This window comes from Rhodamnia argentea, chromosome 3, assembly GCF_020921035.1.
Source record: "Rhodamnia argentea isolate NSW1041297 chromosome 3, ASM2092103v1, whole genome shotgun sequence".
NCBI classification, from domain to species: domain Eukaryota; kingdom Viridiplantae; phylum Streptophyta; class Magnoliopsida; order Myrtales; family Myrtaceae; genus Rhodamnia; species Rhodamnia argentea.
Genome location: NC_063152.1, coordinates 11,655,795 through 11,668,290, shown reverse-complemented (window position 1 = coordinate 11,668,290; position 12,496 = coordinate 11,655,795). Strand labels below are relative to the sequence as shown.

The window sequence follows — 12,496 nt, the reverse complement described above, 5'->3', positions numbered from 1 at the left end:
TTTAATGAGTGGACGAGCAAATAGGACCGGCAATGAAAAGTGTCGTGTACGCAGGGAGAGGGGAGGGGGGGGGAGGGGGGGTGGGGGGGAGCGGGGGGGATCTTGTCTCAACCTTTAATAGGTTTTTTCACCCCTATTATAAAGTTCTTTTACATATTAAGTTTCCGTTTGTTCTGAACATGAACTTTGCTGTAAAGTACCTTACCAAAAAAAAACTTTGCTGTAAAGTATTTTCGCAAGAAACTTATTTTCATTCTATGTTTACCTGTACTTTGCAAATAAAATGGAAGTCATATTCGACAATTGTTACAGAAAAAAAAATCAAACACAGTTTTTTTTTTTTTCTAAATCTCGAGCACAAACCGAGGTCTTGGACTTGGGCGTTGGGGACTCCAGCTTGAGCGCTGTGGTCTTGGGCCAAGTCCGTAGGGACTTGGGCGCTGGTGAGGGCAACCCGGACATGGGAGCCGGGTACTCGGGCTTGGCCGCCGTGGACCTAGGCACAGGCATTAGGATTTTGAACCCAGCTATCGAGAATAAGGACTCAACCTCAAAGCACCGAGATCCCTGGTTTGCCTCTAAGTGAGACGATCTTGGTTGGATTCGAGTTCAAACACCGAGGTCTCAGGTCCGAACACCAAGATCTAATTGTATTTTGAAAAATGATTTTTTATTTTAAAAAGAGTGAGTCGCTTTGTTAAATTTAAGCATAAGTTTTCCATTGACTATGAAAAATATACTTTCTTGACTCATTTTTCCCAAGCGATACAAATGACGAAAAAATAAGCATGATTTTTTCTTACATTAAGTTGCCCACGAAACAATGAATCTAAGTTGTAAAGTACTCATGAAAGAAGTTAGTATTTATGTTATGAAAGAAAATATGGTAGATTTTAAGTTGTGGAAAAAGTAATTGTATTGCTGACGTGAAATGGTTTAGGAAATCACTGACATGGATGCTGACCATTTACGTGACACGGCTGGCACTGACCAAGACATTTCGAAGTTGTCTTTTTTTTTTTTTTCTTTTCTTCTCTTTACATTTTTTTTGGGACTAAAATTGCCTAGGGTCACAAGCACTAGGTGAGGGCCGCATTTCCCCTGCCGACCACTAGGCAAGGACTTGCGGGCCCTCACTATGGCTGGTGAGGGCCGCAACCGCTTGCGAGGGCGTCACGCTTAGATCCGGTGAGGGCATGACGGTCCTCGCTTGTGGCTTGCGGGGAGTTAGTTGGTGGCCCTTGCTGACCTCACTCCAAAGACAGTAAAGAGAAAGAAAACCATTAAAAAAATAAAAGAAATAAATTAAAAAAATGTTCATGTTAGCACAAGCCATGTCATATAGGACAGTCGGCATCTTCGTCAACAAATTCCGATACGAAATAGCAAAATATGAAAATGTTTAGAACTAATTTGATACAACTAAAATTTCTAAAAATCGAATTGACACAAGTACAAAAAATTTATGACTTTTCTCTAAATGGATCTTTCAGTGGAATTCGATTCCAGAAGTTCTGACCATATGTTCGAGAAGACAAGAAAGAATTCCACAACCTACGGAAGGGAAACAGAAGAGATTTCGTGCATTGGACGCTTGGAAAGTAGAAAAGGGTTTCGATATTGACTAGCTTCTAGATGATGTTAACGATGTTCTGGAGTTGACTTAAACCCTTGGAATGTGTAGGTCCCGCGTCTGCGTGACACGAGGAACAATTCTTGCCCATGTTGTACGTCTACCTCTCCCTGATTGGAGGAAGTTGAACTTTTCACATTAGCAGGTTGAAATAATCATGCATGTTAAATTACATGGATTTCTACGTCTGTATTATCGATGTCTACCTTTGTAACCCATCAGTTAAGAATTAGTTGGATGAACTTTCAATTTGTCAGGGTTGAAGTAAAATGCGACCCTGTAATTGATAGCATCGTGTGTCCGAAACGCGATAAGCATCTATTTTAACCGATTGTAAATATATCATCATTACTATTGATTAGTCCGTGATATATTGTGTGTTTTGGCTTATTTTAAGCTAAAAGTTACTTAATGACATTTCCGTGGTAGTTTAAAATGCTATTAAAGTTTAGAATAATTAGAAAAAAAAAACTATGCGCAAATCTAATTGTTAATATTTTTTTTTTTGGGTCGGAATCTAATTGTCAATATTGGAGAGTTTTTCGTAGGGTAAATGTCTATTGATGGACGAAAAACTTTTGATCAATATTTAATCATTCACTTACAATTCTCGTCCATACACACACGGACACGATCATTTTTCTTTACGCACACATTACTTTTGCTTGCTTTTTATCAGTCTAGTCAATAAGGGTATTGAAATTGTAGAAAAGTCCACGAAGGCAAGTAGAATATAATTAGAGACATGTTCAGATCAATTCAATTGTGTTTAGCTTTAGAAGAATTTACCTAGTAAATGTTCAAGCTATCTAATACACCATGGTCACAGAAACTTCTTTTCCTAGGTGTGACCAAACCGTAATTGAAGCCAGAGAAAGATGAAGGAACCATTCACATACCTTTCTTTTCTGTTTAGCTTTTGGACAACATGCGCAACGCGCGCTCATATAAACATTGACCATGGTCATCACTAACTTTCTTTGCGGTCAAGTTGCTCCAATGAGTCCATTTCATATTCACTTCTATAAATGGATAATTACGCATATAAACCCTGAACTTTGGCTCAATATATAATATCGTCCCTGAATTTTCGGTAACTATTCAATCTAGTCCCCAGATCGTAAGGATTTCCAATGTTGTTCCTCCATTAATTCAAGTTAATGGAATTTGTTGATTTGGTTTCCAATTCAGTAAGTTTGAATGGTGGATAGAAAAACAACGTTACATGTGGATTGTTCAATTAAGATGTTTAACATAGGATACAATAATCAATATCGTCAAATTAAATGGATAATCCTTTTTTTTCAAAATTGAACAAGTGAAACAAATTAAATGATTATCATATTCTAGTTTGAGTTGGATATCTTACGTGGACAATCCACATATAACGCTATTTTTTTGTTCACCGTTCAAACGCATCGGATCAGATGCCAAAACAAGAATTTTCATTAATTTGAATTAATGACCGGACAACATTAAACATTTTCATATAATTTAGGGACTAAATTGAACGTGTCCCAAAAGTTCAGGAATGTCATTACATATTCGGCAAGAATTCAGGGACCATTTATGTAATCTTCCCTTCTATAAATACACCTAATGCGTTCATTCATTCTCCACAGCACAAACATATATCTTCATAAAAAAATGGCTTCCATACTCGCAAAAAATCTCTCCATATGCTTGATACTTGTCTTGTGTGCATGTGCATGCGCATTGGACACCGCCGCGTCTCGTGCCTACGACTTCCCGTCCGTGACTAAAAAGTTCGAGGAGTGGATGACTCGGCATGGGCGTGACTATAGAGACGACGCCGAGAAGGCGAAGCGTCTGAAGATTTTCCAGGAAAACCTGCGGCTCGTTGAGGAGTTCAACAGCGCGGCGAACCGGACTTACGAGCTCGGATTGAACAAGTACTCGGATTTAACCAACGAGGAATTTGTGGCAACATATACAGGATACAAATTGCCATCATCAACACGCAGGAATTCCTCCAAACTCCATTCATTTCAGGACCAAGGTCCGAATAGCATTCCGGACAGCGTCGATTGGGTCAAAAACGGTGCAGTCAACCCTATAAAGTACCAAGGCCAATGTGGTAAGAAATTTACTGCTAATTGTGTGGGCTTCGGCTTGAAGTTTTCCTTATCGAGTTATATCATTACACGACAGGATCTTGTTGGTCGTTCTCCGTGGTGGCGGCGGTGGAAGCGATCACGCAGATCACCTCAGGCGTGCTGCCAAACCTGTCCGAGCAGCAACTCATAGACTGCGCCACCAACGGCGGCAACCAGGGCTGCCAAGGCGGCTGGATGGACAATGGCTTCCAGTACATCATCGACAACAAAGGCATCAGCTCCGAGTCGGACTACCCGTACGTCGGGGCCGACGGCACCTGCGACAAGCAGGCCTCGTCCGTCGCTGCGGCCAAGATATCGTCCTACACGGATGTCAACCCGAGCGAGGACGACATGCTGGCAGCCGTGGCGATGCAGCCGGTATCGGTAGCGCTCGACGCGAGCGGGTCCGAGTTCCAGTACTACAAGGGCGGGGTCTTCGCTGGCCCGTGCGGCACCAATTTGAACCATGCAGTGGCCGTGGTTGGGTACGGGGCGGACACGGACGGGACCAAGTTCTGGTTGATAAGGAACTCTTGGGACGTTTCGTGGGGCGAGGAAGGGTATATGAGAATTCAAAGGGATGCTGGAGTTGAAGGTGGACTTTGTGGAATTGCTTCGAAAGTTTCTTATCCCGTTGCATAAGTATTTATCTAAGAGATTATGGCTTCGAGTTCTGTCGATATGAACTAAGCTTAGTCTAAGTTGAAATATTTCGGGTCAATTACTATAGTTGATCTCGTGTATTTACTGTTTTAAATTTCAGCTAGGCCCCATGCCACCTTTGCTGGGTTTCTTATGCTGACGTTTCTTGAGTGTGTAGTGTGTTTCTATGATTATGAGGAATGACAATAAAGAAGGTTTGAAGACAGTCCTTAAATTTTAATTTGTTAGCAAACGCTTGATACTATTGTGGTTTGAGACCACGAACCATGGGTGTGCATGGGATACGCTTATTGGTGGGGCATACCCATAAATTGAAGGACGAGGTTCAGAATGAAGAAAGGAAAGAGGGTAAGTTAGATTGGTAAAATGCATATGCTGTTTTTCAAACTTTCACTCATTTGATTTCCCGAAAATAACTTAATCAACCGAAAATACTTTCAGTCAACGGAAAATTCATGCATAAAATTTGGAAAGTGAATTCCTAAATCTAAAGAGGTGAAAACACTTTCCGGAATCGCTCGTCCCGATTTTTCTTTAATGTTTTTTTATTTTATATATTTCACACTTTTCATTTTTTACAATGTTTTTTTTATTTTTTATTGTTTAATTTTTTTAGTGTTTTCTTTTTTCTTCTTCCTCCACTAGTTGCCGGGACTTGGCGATGGCTATAGATGTGTGCCGGCGAGCTCGAGCTTGCCTGTGGCCGCCGCCGGCCTTTGTGGTGGAGGGAGAAAGCAAAAGACAAAAGAAGAAAAAGAAAGAATAATAACAAAGATAAAATAATTTAAAAATTCAATTTTTTTTTAACAAGAGATAAAGTGATGAGATTGAAATGGTTGTTTAAATGAGATTCAAACACCAGAATTTTTTTTTTGTTTCTGGGTTTTCGTACATCCAGGTACTTGATTTTTGATTAGGATCTTGGGGTATCGTTAGTTTTGTTCTTTTTGCCAAGGCCAAGTTTTTCTTTCTATCAAATTTCTCCATAAGCCTATTGCTTTTTTTTTTTTTTTTGTCTCTCTATATGATTTCTCGCACGTAGCAAAAATCTGCGAGTTCCCGCACAATAAAATTAGATGTTGATATTTAGCACAATTCGTTCAATCAGCACATATCTTTATTTTCTAGGGAGAACTGAAAAAAGAAGACGTGTGTTGTCTAAGATGTTAATATTACCATGTCGATATATTCAAGTGTTAGGGGGGATAATTATTAAATTGGTCTAAAACCTATTATATAGATGTCAATTGAATTTTAAACTTTTCAATTTTCCCAATTTAGTCCTAAATCTTTACGCGAAATTCTAATGAAGTTCTTCTAGCCAATTGCTACTGAAAATTGCCAAAGTGGCGTCTAGTCATTGTTGGCCGTCCTATGTGGTATGCTGATATGGACAACTTATGGATCGCCACATTTGCAATATGCAAGGCTTCTGTTTAGTGCTGAATTGTTGGTTTTCCATGTGCAAAAATTAAGGGTGTAGAGATCTACTAAAACTAAATACGATAGATAAAATAGCATTTGATTGTAACACCAAAATACATCTGTTTTATCCTTTTCTCTCATTGAATAAGTAGATTCAAGAGAAAATAAAATGATTTACTTATCTTTGCATTTGATTGCGAATAGTTTAGAAGACTATCGAAGAGTAAATAAAAGTATACTCAAATAATAAACACCAATTGTAGCGATCTAAAATTCGGAAAATTCTTAGGTTAATGGATTATTAGGTTAATCATTTGACTAACCTAATTCACACTCTTTCAAGCCCTATCAAATTGCAGCTTAGGTTCAATATCATGCAAAGATTTATCTTGGAGTCGTCACGAATCATTTACGGTAGGTTGATTATAAACATAAATAAAATAGCAGGAGAACTAGTTTATTTCTATGAACCAGAGATTATGAGTTCGGGAACTTGGTTACATTAATTTTTCAATTAATGCCCTTTTGGTACCCATTTTCATGAAGAATCCTTGATTTGGCAATTTTAATTGATTGATTTTTTTTGGGGGTTTTCTTTAATTACAGGAGATATAAATGCAATGACATGTGAAATGCAATAAACTAACCTACAGGATATACTAAAATGACAAGGCAAAGATGACGGGCAATGTTATATGACATGCAACATGAGTGATTTTTTTAAAAAGAATTTTCAAGGTAATTTCGGATTTACGAAAAGTAAGATTAAAAAGCTACCCTAAAGTTAAATAATACATAATTTAATTCAAGAAATTGATTTCTCAAAGTCTTAAATTTTTAGAGGGGTTATTTTACACGCAAAAATGTGAAAAGGACATTATTTGACTTAGGAAAATGTGACATCATCTTTTGGATTTTTTAGGGATTTAATTAGACCATGAAAACTTAAAAATTGAAAAAAAAAACAATGTTGCCCATAAAATTACTTCAAATCCAAAATTCAGATTTTATTCACAACGTTCCTTGCGATTAGGGTCATTAAGTGAATATGATATAGAATTACCGTTATCCCTATATACATAGGACAAACTTTGAAATTCTATTTAGGATTTATCATTCGACTCCTTGAGATCAATGATTTGATGTATAATTCACACGTACGAGCACAGTCATACTTCGAGATTGAAGTTAGATATTGCCCTCAATGTACGTTTTCCGAGGGACCAGGCACAATTAGGGAGCATGCATTATGGGCAATATTATTTACTAATGTTCAAATTTTATAATAACAACAAATAATAAACAATATGTAGAATATGAATATGCTAAACATGAAAATGAAAATCAATCACCAATGGCACATAAATTTTGAAAATTATAAGGTTAGTCGAAATTGGTAGGGTCCACTTGCCCTATCCGCCAAAGTTCACATCTTTTTTGAAATTAGGAAATTATCTTATAAGATTTTAAAGAAAATTTTAGATAAATCCCAAATTAAACGATATCTTCAGTTTAGGCAAGGTTTATCCACAATGCATTAAAATATGCGAGAAAATCGCGTGGATATGCCAAAACAATTCAAATCAAGCAAATAAGATAATATCGAGATCTAAAATTTAGAATTCTACCTTATCTTGCAAGAAGTTTCCTAATTTGAATTATGCGAAACTTGTGAATCAAACTTGACGACGAAGGACTGATCAGCTAGGGGATCTCATAGCATGGCTGGTTCGGTGAAGAAATGAGATCTCGCTGAGATTCACAATAAGGGACCACGTCGTGATGGCGCGTATGCTCGCTGACCAGTACGAGAAGATTTAGACGGGCAACGAAAATTCGACCGTAGACTTGTAGCTCAGGCAATATCAAGTTGGTTGACCGCTGACTTGGAAGTCCCGCTAAAATCCCTGCGAGAGAAAAATTTCCACGTGATAGAGTTCTTAAGATGACTGCAACTGCAATCGTGGAGTGTCTTGTGGGCCCAATGATTTGTCAGGATTGTCAAATGGAACTCACCGGGCAGAATGAGGAAGACCAATGAAAAATATTGCTTCGTCTTTGGCGCCCGGTGGAATTGATGAAGAATTGGAGAAAAAAAAAGAAGCTTCAATGAGACTGACGGTTTGCTTGATGGAACTTCTGCGCAGGGTGGAGTAGACGTGGCCGGTTCCGTGGAACCGCCGGTTCCGGTTCCGGTTCCATGAAAAGTTGGAATCGGAACCGGCCCTTGAAAATACCGGAACCGGTGGTTCCGGGCCGATTCCTTCCGGTTCCGTTTTTAATTTTAATTTTAAAAATAATAAATAATAAAATAAACATAATAAATTATAAAAAATAATCAAATTGTACATTATAATAAAATGTGGGGAAAAAAAAGAGAGAGAATGAATGAGCTTGAACTTAATGAATTATCATTAAGTGCCTACATATCTTCTTGGGGATACAAGAATCAAAGTCCATATAGTTCTTTTACCTTTGATAACCCCAACTTACGTCATCGTCAATTGTCGCTACCCGTTGTGGTACCCGTGGCGGTGGTATCTCCACAATCCCCGCTAAAAAATTCGTGTTCTCGATCCAGCTCTTGGTATCGAAATTTTGCTTTCATCCAATTGTCGACACAAGCTTGAGTTTCCACAGACTCCAGGCTTAATCTTGAACGGCGAGAGTGCAAAACTAATCCTCCAGCACTAAATGCTTATTCAACTGTTGAAGAAAGGGTTGCTAATATCCGGCGAGCGATAAGAGCGAGAACTGGGTAATCGATTTGGTGACTCTTCCACCACTTTAGGATTTCGAAATCTGTACTATGTTTTGCATCACGAAACTCAAATTGAGTGGTTAAATATTTTTCTAATTCAGAAATACTACCTGTTGCCCCTTTTTTTTTTTTTTTTTTTGCCTACTCTTGAGCATATTGTACCTGAACTACTAGCTTCGCTATGTGAGGTAGTAAATTGTAAAGATCCAGAATCACTTAAACCATATCTACTACAAAATTCTCCATATAATACTACTATAGATTCTTTAACATCTCATTGTATATTTGAAATATCTATTGAATCTTCCAAATGTAAACAATCATGATAATATACATTCAAATAATCTAGTAAACCGTCTAATTTAATACGTGGATAAAAAACAATATAAACTAAATAGACAAGAGGAATTTGAAAATAATAATGCAACCATTTTTCTCACATTACTAAAATAGTCCGAGCTAATTCAGTATCATTTTCATATTCACTAAAAACACTACCAATATTAACAAACTCTATTAAAAATAAATGCGTAGTAGGATAATAATTACCAGATAAAGTATTAATAGCGTCATTAAAAATTTTCAAAAAATCTAAGTTTTTTTTTTGCAAACGTCCCAATGTTGCGGAAGTAAAGTAATTTTGGGAATATTTTGCCAAATAAGCATCATAATAAATTTTTGTAATCAAAAGTTTGACGAAGCAACTCGTAGGTAGAATTCCAACAAGTCGGAATATCTTTTGCAAATCTTTTTGCCCTTCTCCCATGTTGTTTACAAAATTTTCTCCATGCTTTCATAAAATGGGCACGACTCCATAAAAATTTAATTGCACCCTTTATTGGGGCGAGAGAAGTCTCAAGAGTTCATAAACCATCTTGTACATATAAATTTAAAACATGGCAAGCACATCTAATGCAAAAAAATTGTCCGCCAAAAGAGGGTTTGCAAATATTTTCTAATTCGGGAATGAAAGCGGTATTTGCGGCGGCATTATTAAAATCAATTGAAAATACTTTATTTATCAAATTATATTCTTCTAAAACTTGCATAATTATTCTATAAATATTATGAGCTGAATTTCTTTTATCAAAAACTCGAAATGCAATAAGCCTTTTTTGAATGGTCTAATCGTTACCTATCCAATAACACGTGACACCTATATAAGAATGAATTTGTCAAGGATCACTCCAAATATCGCTATCTATATGCATACGTCCATTGAATTTCGCAAAAAATTTTGCTAAAGATTTTTTTCTTTTTTTATAAAGATGAAAAATTTCGTGTTTAAGAGTACTTTTTGGAATAGTTGGTGCTTGCGAAACAAACGTAGTATTTATCAAATATTTCAAATTAAAATTTTCACTAGTAGTAAACGGAGCATGATCAATGGCAATATATTCAGCTAATGTTTGTTTATAAAGTGCATCGGTGTAACGGAATAACAGATGAAGATTATAATTGGCGTACCCGAAAATTGGTTGTTGCGTATTGTCGATCCCCGCTTGCGTTGGATGTTTTTTCATCGGATGCCGATGGAATGTTCCGTAGCCGTCTCCTTTCGTAAATTTATATGTTTGCGAACAATATTTACAATTTATATTATACTTACCTTCGCCTTTATCACGTACCTTGTCGAAGTGTAGCCACAAATCGGATATACTCTCTCGGCCCTTCCGTTCCGGCTCATTTGCCGTTGACGTTTCTTCGACACCCGCAAGAGGATGAAGACTTTCTTGTATTGGGATGTGCTCGACATTCGGAATCGGGACAATGTTGATATTATCGTCGTTGTTTTCCCAACATGCATACTCACGAGGATCATATTCGGGAATAGGATACTCGGAATCTCCCATAGTCATCTTGCCCTTTCCAACATTTCTGCTTCCACTTGCCATTTTTGAGAGAATTGATCGGAATTCCGATTGAAAGAATTGAGGCGGGATTGAGAGAATTGAGCGAATTGAGAGAATTAAGAGAATTTGAGAGAATTGTTGAGACTTGAGAGGATTTGTGAGAAAAATGAAAGTGGGAGGATAAGGGTCTGTTTGGCGGTGATTCTGATCCTCTGTTTCTGTTCCCAGAAACAAAAAAGGATCAGAAACATGTTTGGTAATGGAAAAAGAAATGATTTTGATTCCGGTCCCAAGAACACTTTTGGACCACTTTTCGAAAGCAAAAAAAAGATGATTCCGGTGTTTTGGAACACTTTTGAGGATCACTTTTTTACACAATATACTTATGACTTATCTCTCATACTTATAATTAAAATTTTAATATAAAATGGTATTATTTTAAAAAAAAAGTCCACGTGGATTTTCAACTTTACATAAATTAAAATAAATTAAAATTCAATTTTAAAATTTGCTAAAAAATAATTTTCTTAAATTAAAAATTTTATTTAAGGAAAATTTAATAAAAAAAATTTAAAAATTTAAGAAATGGGGGAAATAAAAAATATTTAGATTTTTAATTTAATAATTTAAAATAATTAAAAAAATTTAGATTGAAAATAGCTAAAATTTTGAAAAAAAATTCTCGTCGCTAGATTCTTCCCCTCCCCCCCCTTTTTTCTTAAAAATTTAGTTTTTTTTTTGTAAAATTTTAAGCCTATTTTTAAATTCAAGTTAAATTTATATTTATATTTAAAAAATTAGTTTTTAGAAAATTTTTAAATCTAATTTATTTTTTATATTAAGGGACCTCTAATACGCATTTTTTTTTCGAATTTTTAGCTATTTTATTTTTTATTCTAATTAAGTTTTATTTTTTATTTCGTATTATGTTTTTTCAACTTTTATCTTTTTTTTATTTATTAAAGATTGGACCCAACCCTCCGCATTGTCAACTAAATCTCCATTTTTTCTCCATTTTTCGAGCCGCACAAAAAAGTTTGTCGAGTTGGGTGAAGAAAAAATCAATGTAGTTGAGTTGCGGGTCTTGTAAGCTTGTACGATGTGTAATTACAAGAGTGCAAAACTATAGGCGGTTGCACAATGAGGAGCTTTTCTTTCATTTTTTTTTTTTGGGTAATCAATCTAAAAGTCACTAGAAATAATAACAAACAAGTGATTTAGACAAATTCTGTAAATGTAATACGAATTACTTTTCAAACAATATAAACAACTGCATACTCATGAAAAATCGACAAACAAATTGGGAACGGAAATTTTGTTACTTTTTTTTTTTTTGCTCCATAATCACTATTTGATTATTTTCCCTCTTTGCCATCAAATGTGATTATATAATTATTTGATTTAAATGAAAAATTGGGAACGGAAATTTTGTGCAGCTACCAAACGCGTTTCTGTTCCAGGAACAAAAATTTTAAACAGTTACCAAACGCATTTTGATTCTCAAAAAATCATGGGAAAATTTCAAAAAAGGGCTCGAAGTGCTCTCGTTTTCTCAAATAAGGGCCTGAAGTGAATTTTGTTTCAAATAAGGGCCCGAAGTACTCAAATTGTTTCAAAAGAGGGCCTAACCGAGGGCATTTTTGTCTTTTACATATTTTTTTTATTTCTTTAATGTTTTTCTTTACCTTTTCTTTTTTCTCCTCCCCTCCCTCCTGTTCGTCATCTTCCCCACGCAACCGATCGATTCCGCCATTGAATTCATGCAGACTCCACATAAAGAGGGAGAGAAGCCATGACCGGAAGAAGCTAAAGTGGTAGTCGCCCTCTCTCTATTCAACACCCTCTCTCTCTACCTCTACTTCCGCCCTACCCAGAAGCGAACCCTCGAAGCTTCTTCCTCACAAATCCGCGACGACGATCCGACCGGTTTCATCCCTCAATCAACCATCCTCGGGCCAATGGTAAAAAAATATAAGTCACGAATTCAAAACCTTTAATTTCAAAAGAAAGAAACCTTCAAGCCTCTCTCTCTCTCTCTCTA

General features: G+C 36.3%; 1 protein-coding gene across 1 annotated transcript; it reads left to right on the top strand.

Moving 5' to 3' along the window:
* Nucleotides 1-3,237: 3,237 nt before the first annotated feature.
* Nucleotides 3,238-4,476, top strand: LOC125314435 (zingipain-2-like). The gene is made up of 2 exons (XM_048276675.1): nt 3,238-3,731; nt 3,806-4,476. The coding sequence occupies exons 1-2, from the start codon at nt 3,281-3,283 to the stop codon at nt 4,393-4,395; spliced, it is 1,041 nt and encodes a 346-aa protein (XP_048132632.1). The 5' UTR covers nt 3,238-3,280; the 3' UTR covers nt 4,396-4,476.
* Nucleotides 4,477-12,496: the final 8,020 nt, after the last annotated feature.